Here is an 8,629-nt window from a genome sequence, read left to right as displayed (position 1 = left end):
CCCAGTAAGGAAGCGAACATATAACAAGTAGTTTTATTCTCAACTTAGAAATTTACTTAAGAAAATCTCATAGTCACAACAAAGCAATTGCAAACAGATGTCATCAAACATATCTCAAACACATCGTTATCGGGATCCTAATGTAGAGGTGATCAACCTTGAAACCTTCATGGTCAAGAGTAATACCATTGTCCGTACTAAGTGGTTTATTTATGCACCCTCCATGACAAGTCTTGTAAAGTGGGCATACCAAAGTATGGATGCATGGTACAGAGCCTAAGCAAGCATACACAACATTGCACTCATAACTAAGCAAGCATACACAACATTGCACTATCAAACCATATAGGTCACATATACAACCCTAATATCAACAACTATTAGAATACATTCCTAGAGCATGCATCGTAGATTATATAACTACAGGATACAATCTTATAAACAGTTCTAGCAGCATACACATTATACTAAATAATTATTTTCCACCTATCCTAAGTTGCTCTAGTGCAGAGTTTCTTTCCTCGAGTCCCTAGCATAGATTTTCTTTATGAGTGGCGATCGCTTCTTGACACCTTTAATTCAAAACAGGATACATAACTTAGTCCTTAGTTTATAAACTTACTAAGTCTCTTAAGAAAATAATTTAAGGAAAAATCTATCCCAAAACCCCATCTCAAAATCTAGCTCAAATCCGATCTCCTGGAGTAAAATGACCAAAATACTCCTCTTGAAAACCTGAAATATACTTAGATAATTATTTTCCTAATAGATAATTCATTCTCAACCTAAGTTTAAAAATCTGAGTTTAAACTCCTATTATTCCTTAAAATAGAAATTCTTGAGTCCCGGGCCCAAATCTCGAGCTCTAAACCCCTTTGGATAATAATCTAAGTCTTAAAATATTTTCTAAAACTTTTAAAATATTCCTACGCCTTAATATCTAAAACCCAGACATTAACTAAAATTTTTGAGCCCAAAGCCATTTTGGACCCCGAGCCATACATGCATCTCATGTGCATGGCCCATGCATGCCTCATGCACGCCACCTATACCAGACGACTCTAAGGCCTCTTTAGGGGCTCACACGAGCCCTCACTCTCTAGGCATCATCATCGTCAACAACAACAACCACCATAACCACCACGGTGGTGATTTTCTTAACCACCTGAGCATGTACCAAAGCCCCAAAGGAGCTGGTGCTCTCCCATGCTCACACGACACTAAGACTGGGGTGTTTACACCCCTACCCATCAATACACAACCCCATTGCCGTCCACCACCATTAGAGTCGGGGGGGGGGGGGGGGTGCTCTCAAACAAAAGAAAACCACCCCTTTGTGGAATTAAGAAATGTTAAGGTTCTACATTTGAGTTGAGCATGCTTTAACTTAGGAGTTGTCCATTCACTTTGGTGTGGAAAGTCTTTGAAAGCTTAGTTTTTTTTTAATGGCAGTTGATTGAGTTGAGCATGCTTTATATGTGGTATCGAGTTTTGCAATAAATAAACTTAAGGTCATATCTACAATTTATTCATGTGCTCCTTGTTTGACACTTGGTGAAAATATCCACTATTAACCCTAAAAATAGCTAGGGTCACGTGTCCAAATCATGAACGCCTTTAGCGAGCACTTCAATTGGTTGGAGTTTGCAGCCTGCAGCAATTTGCGAGCCCAAAAGCAATGGGCTTGTGATATAGTTAACTTTCTCCATGCGAATACCTAGCACAGGATTCACAAGAGGTCATCTCATTCCATTGAGAGTAGGGGCAATTATTAATAGAAAATAATTATTTTAAATAAAAATAATATAGATTTTTTAGAATTTTTTTAAAATTAATTTATTTAACATATTTTAGTAATAACATTTTATTAAAAAAAAGTAATATTTTTTTAAGGAGAAAATGTTTATTTTCCCCCTAAACTATAACACTTGTAGACTTTTGCCTCTTTCGTCCAAAATTGTAACGGTTTGTTGACGTGACAGTTAAACAAATATATTTTATTAGTTAATTAATTTTAAATTGGAAAAAAATAAATAGTAATACAACCTCGAGTGTGATCCCTTTCCCAAGTCTTGCAGAATCCCTAGTCACAACATAAATGTTACATTTATTAGGAACTAATTCCGATAATGGGCTTTTATACCAAGTCTTAACTCTCGGAACCTCGAATTCCACTAAACTGGATGGCAGAATCGTCCCCTGAGCCTCCCAAGTTAACTCCAAAAACCCTAAACAGATGCACCCTAAAACTGCAATAGTGTGTGTGACGCCCCTTGCAGCTCTGTGACTCCACAACAGACCGTGAAGCCCTTTTAGAAAATTTCCGCATTTAGAGTTTCGGCACTCCCTCTAAAGGGTTGCGGTGCCACAACTGTCCGAGGGCATTCCTTATAAAATTTTCCCATTTTGAGCTATGGCGCCCCCTCTAAAGGGTCACAACGCCACAATGGTCCGAGGGCAAACCCACCCTCGAAGAAACTCATACGCGCAGCGATGCCCATCCTAGGCACCGCGACGCCATCGCGACAACCCCGTAATTGCGTTTTTACCTTGCATTTTTAAACACCCAATCTGACTCTAACCCAATTTCCAACCAATTTTTCACAACAATTCGATCACATACTAACTTTATAACTTCAGGACATCATCAAAACTCACTCAAAACAATAAAAAAAACACACAATTACCAAAATTACCATTTGAGCTAAAACTTTGAAAAGTTACCCAAAAATCCAAGTCCAATATCAGGAAACTAGCTATCATCGAACCTCCAAACAGGTTGCAATTGTTTCCCCAATCCTCAAAACATAAAATTAAACCTTCCGAAACCACTCAAACTCATAATTCAAACCAAAACTCAAAAGCTCAAGAACAAACACGAAGGACACTAAGATGGGTTCATACCTTCTTATCCTATGAATGATCCACTAAGGTGTGACGATGATGGGCCCAACAGCTGCAATTCCCCATTAAAGAACTTAAATTCTCCTAGATATCTTGAAGAAATTGGCAATTTGATGAGTTCTTAGTTGGGTTCAATGGTGAGGAGGAGGGGAGAAGGCTAGTAGAAGGGAAGAGAATATCAAAATGTGAAATGAGGATAGACATCAACCCTTAAGTCATTTTTCACTAATTATCAAGTCAAATAACCCTTTTGCCCCTAGCCTCAACTTATCCTCACAACTATACACAAAGGGTCTTTTGGTCATTTAGCTTAGATTCACATTAACCACAATTAATACCTCAAATCTCCAATTTAATCAACTAATCCACCAACACATTGCTTCCCATAAAATACTTCATTTATCAATTAATGGTGAAATATGAAAAATTACCAAAATACCGCTTGGCTCACCCCTAGCCAGGTATTTATCTCCGTCGTGACTTTTCCGCTAAATTGCTCGAAAGGATCGACTCTTGCTGAATATCATGAATACCCACATAATAATGCGGTCCCGCACACATAACACATAAAAATTACAGTTATAACCTCAACGGGTCAAAGTTAGGAAAATGTCCATTTTTAACATAAGCGGGTTTTTAAATATATTTAATACACATAAACATGCATAACCAATCATATCATAATATAACTCATATGATTCACATAATAACATACATATTTAAGTATTATCTCATAGTTTCACAATAACTCCACTTATGTCCTCCCTGTACACTAATCAACATACTAATCTTTCTTAAGAGTTTTGTGACGCTACAAATGTTGTTTTTGCTTGTATGATATTTTATTTTGCAGGTTGCTTCTGAGTTATATAAGCAAAATGTGTGAAGTAGACGATGGACCTGTAATTGATTCTTTGGCTAGATCTTTCGGTGGATGTTGTAGACACATATTGTTTAGCAGTTGTGTCTATTTTTGCTAAGAGAGCTGCATTTTATAATGATATTGAGTCTTTGTTAAAGGTTATAATAAATTTGTTCTATAGATTTCTAAAAGTATCCCTAATTCATATTTCGTCATTTTATAGTTAGTTGTGCATACTTTTAGGATGGAAATACGACTTATTTAGTTAAAAAATATCTCTCATTTTCCTTGAGATATTTATGCTTTCTAGGTTTTACTATGTTATGATATTTATCAATAAAATTATCATTACTAAAAAAAAGTTAGAATATTGGGTTTATTAATTTAATATGTTAATATACTCGAATTATATTTGTCAAATAAAATAAAATGAAATATAACAGAGTTATAGTAAGAGAGTATAAAATTGTAGTGGTAGACAGATACTAAATAGGTGACATAAAGTCCAAAAAGGCTAATGGAAAAGCAAAACTTCCAAAAGATCGTTCGGGGTGAGCCAACAAGGCTCCAAAAAGTCCGATTAGATTAGAGTGATTAAAAAGAACCTTCGTAAATTAAATTTTGCCTGATTTCGAATTTTCTACTGGCTTGGCTTGGCTTGGCTTTAGGGGGCTTGCGACTCCATTGCCTCCGTTACACCCGACTGTACCCTACACAAACTTCTTTTCCCATCCCACTGCCATCCTTTTGTAGTAATATTAGTAAGGAATGCCAGCTCAGCAAAAGGTTTTGGGTTTTATTTGTCACAACTACTCCCTGCCAGTGTACTTCCTCGTTTCCCTCCTTTTCTCTCTCTCTTTTCCTTCACTTTCTCTCCTTCCAAACAGACAAACCAGAATATCTAATCACCAAACCCTTCATATACTACATCCAGAACTGAGTTTCTTTTCTTTTGTTTATGTTGGCGAAAACCGGTGGAGAAAATGAAGGTTGACGATGGTGTTTGGCGGCCGTTATTGACCACAGTTGTTCTCGTGTTTTGCTTGAGTTTCTTCCCCGGTGGAGACTCCGATCTGGTTTCAGATAAGGTGACTTTGGTGAACCTCCAAAGGGATCTAGGTGGCCGCGCGTTGCGCTGGAATCTCTCGCTCGACTCGCCGTGCTCTTGGCTCGGCGTCACCTGCGGCTCCGGCGGAGTTACAGAGCTTCGACTTCCCGGGGCTGGACTCTCCGGAGAACTGCCTTTGGGGATTGGTAACTTGACTCAATTGGAGAAGCTATCCCTTCGTTTCAACGCGCTCTCTGGTTCAGTTCCATCTGACATCGCAAAACTCGCTCTGAGCGAGCTTCATTTGGAAGGTAACTTCTTTTCTGGTCCACTGCCCGAATTCTTGTTCAGTATGAAAAGCTTGGTCAGGATTAACCTCGGTGAAAACCATTTTTCCGGTGAGATATCGCCGAGGTTTAGTAATTTGACCAAGTTGGTCGTTCTCTATCTGGAGAACAATGGATTTACCGGGTCCATCCCAGAGCTTAATTTTCCGTCGCTTGAACAATTCAATGTTTCGTTTAACCAGTTGAATGGGTCGATTCCTGAAAAGCTTTCCGGCTTGCCTGCTAACTCTTTCGAGGGGAATTCGCTTTGTGGAAAGCCTTTAACGCCCTGCAATGGGACTGAGATTGTAGATAAGAACAAGAAGAATAGTTTGTCGGGTGGAGCCATTGCTGGAATCGTCATCGGGTGTGTTGTTTTTCTATTATTCATTCTTGCCATTTTGATATTTTTCTGTCGAAAAAAGTCTCGTGGCCAAAAGGGTTCCAAGGAAATTACCGCAAAGTCTACTGAGCTCGGAATTCATAGTGCAAAGTCATTGATGGATAGTGAGAATTTGAGTGCTGATTATTCTTCTTCGTCAGCAGCTGCTGCAAAAGCAAATGCTAAAAAGAGTGGTGGGACTAGGAGTTTGGTGTTTTTTGGCAATGCTGTGAGGGTGTTTGATTTGGAGGATTTGTTGAGAGCATCGGCTGAGGTACTAGGGAAAGGTACATTCGGGACAGCGTACAAGGCTTCTTTGGAAATGGGGGTTGCTGTGGCTGTGAAGAGGTTGAAAGAAGCGACTGTGCCTGAGAAGGAGTTTAGGGAAAAAATGGAAGAGGTTGGACGATTGAATCACGAGAATCTGGTTCTACTCAGGGCTTATTACTTTAGCAGAGATGAAAAGCTTCTTGTTTATGATTACATGCCCATGGGAAGCTTATCTGCACTTTTGCACGGTTAGCATTTTCAACTTTGCCTCTAATTTTGCTTTTTTCTTTATGTCATTATTTCGGTGTCAGTTTTCGTCATTTGCATAATTGAGCTTTTATTGTATCTTCCTACTGACATCTGTTTGACTTAAATATTTGATTATTTATAGGTTTAATAATAACAATCTACTTCTTTGTGATGTGGGTATGTTGATCTTGTTTCAATTGGCATTATGGCGATCTGTGATGTCTATACTATTCCTTTCTGGTTGTCTGATTTAATTAATATGTGCTCGACCTCATTTGTATATGTCCCAATAGATCTGGGTTTCATGAGAATACTACTCTCAACTTGCTTTTTTCCAAACCAAAAAGTCTGTTGGAGACAAATCCTTAGAATGCATAACTTGTTAAGCAAAACTTAAGAAAAAAAAAACTGGCTAAAGAATGTTATGGGAATACTGAATCTACAAATCTGGTCGTTAGTTCACCATTCTAATTATTAGCCACGTTTAGAGGCCTTGAGTTTGTCCATTGATCATTAAGTCATCTTAAATGATCTAATTGGATATTTGAAACGAATTTATTCTGCTTCGCTGTTTTCCACATTATTTTTTTAATAAATAAAGGTCAATGTTTTCTGTTACTTGTTTTTCTTGTGAGCTTTCACATGTCATGTAGTCACAAGGTCCTCAGCCATATTCTTCCACATAGAAAACTAAGATAAAATCCTATATTCTCTATGGAATAGATCTGGACGTGGTTATGTTTCTTTACAACTGTGTCTTTCATTCCTCAAGAAAAATATTTTATATTTGCAATCTACTTTCTTCTCTTGGAAGCTATATGATTTTGTACTCCAAATTTTGTCTGCTTTGACAAATATTTTTCTTTCTTCACATGATTTGAAAGGGTGAACAATCTCTATTCTCTATTTATGAGTTGTTTTATTAAATGGTAGATGATTCATTCATGCTTTGGATTTATAGTTACTTCGATGGATGCTTGGAATTTGGCTATACCTGTTAGAAAAAGCCTCCTTCACCAGTACCTCATGGGATAACAGGACTAATAAATACTGAGATAATAATATTAATAATAAAGAAAGGATTGGAAAATAGTAAATCTTTTTTTCTGCTTGAAAAATCTTCCAAGGGAAGGTCAAATAAAACGAGATAGTGATATTAGCAGAACCAATAATTCTGACATTTGTTTCTTTATTTAAACCTCAGGAAACAGTGGGGCTGGGAGGACTCCACTTAATTGGGAAACAAGGTCTGGTATTGCTCTTGGAGCTGCTCGTGGCATTGAATACCTGCATTCGCAAGGTCCTTTTTCATCACATGGCAACATCAAGTCTTCAAATATCCTTCTTACAAGATCATACGAAGCTCGTGTCTCAGACTTTGGGCTTGCTCATCTGGCTAGTCCTAACTCTACTCCCAACCGCATTGATGGTTACCGTGCCCCAGAAGTCACAGATCCTCACAAAGTTTCTTTGAAGGCAGATGTGTACAGCTTTGGTGTACTGCTTTTGGAGCTGCTTACAGGGAAGCCTCCCACCCATTCCCAGTTGAATGAGGAAGGAGTTGACCTTCCAAGATGGGTCCAGTCTGTGGTTCGAGAGGAGTGGACTGCTGAGGTTTTTGACCTTGAGCTTCTTAGGTACCAGAATGTTGAGGAGGAAATGGTTGAGCTTTTACAACTTGCTCTGGAATGCACCACACAGTACCCTGACAAGCGTCCCTCAATGGCTGAGGTGACAAAGCGAATTGAGGAGCTCTGTCGATCTAGCTCACAGCGAGAAGACAATGCAATGAACGAATCATATTTTGGCACAGACGAGGGGATTTCACAGCAGTTTTACTCAACAGATACAGTTGCGCCACCTTGAGTGAAAGATTTGAAAAAATAGCAGCAACGGCAATCTTTCATTGCTGTCCTATTCTTGGTTTATCATAAAGAGGTTATACTGTGCAGGAATTTTCCCTCATTATACTTCTCTTCGTTGTTTTTCCCCCTTTGTTTTCATAGTACCAAATTTATTTAGCTGGTTATGCTGAATGTGAAAGGGGATATAAATATTATTTTAATTTTATTGTGTGAATTATGAATTTGGTATAATAGTTGCATAGCATAAACAACCATGCATAATTTGCTCATAATAATATTACTTAAAATATTGGTTGCTCGAGTTTCTTTTCAAAATGACTAAGAAGACTGGAAGTTTGATGGAAGTCTCTCAACCAATACCAACTTGTAACGTTTGGCCGTTTATTGTTGGAGTTGTTAAGGTTTTCTTTTAGCTTTTTCTCTTTATATATTGGAATATTTGAGTTGTGATTATTTTTATTCACTACGCACCAATTATTTATGATTCTTATTTTTTAAAAAAATACTTTAATTGGAACAACAGATTATATTAATATATAATACTTATAATAAATTTATTTATTTATTACATTTAAATTTTGTATTTTTCAATTACATTTAAAAAAACTAAAGAATGATAACCTAAATATAGGGTAAATATTTATTTGGTACTTTATATTTAATCAAAATACAAACTTGATACATTCTGTTTTTGATAATTATCAATCAATAGTCTATGTTTGC

At 37.3% G+C, this 8,629-nt stretch overlaps 1 protein-coding gene across 1 annotated transcript; it reads left to right on the top strand.

Annotated features, from left to right (window-relative positions):
• The first annotated feature begins 4,515 nt into the window (after positions 1 to 4,515).
• On the top strand, positions 4,516 to 8,359 carry LOC133818635 (probable inactive receptor kinase RLK902). Its single transcript, XM_062251632.1, has 2 exons — positions 4,516 to 6,040; positions 7,246 to 8,359. Exons 1-2 carry the CDS (start codon positions 4,750 to 4,752, stop codon positions 7,905 to 7,907), a joined length of 1,953 nt encoding a protein of 650 aa, XP_062107616.1. The 5' UTR covers positions 4,516 to 4,749; the 3' UTR covers positions 7,908 to 8,359.
• The last annotated feature ends 270 nt before the right edge of the window (positions 8,360 to 8,629 follow it).

This window comes from Humulus lupulus, chromosome 2 (genome assembly GCF_963169125.1).
Source record: "Humulus lupulus chromosome 2, drHumLupu1.1, whole genome shotgun sequence".
Taxonomy (NCBI): Eukaryota; Viridiplantae; Streptophyta; class Magnoliopsida; order Rosales; family Cannabaceae; genus Humulus; species Humulus lupulus.
The sequence above is the reverse complement of the archived record's forward strand: the minus strand, read 5'-3'. Positions and strand labels throughout refer to the sequence as shown.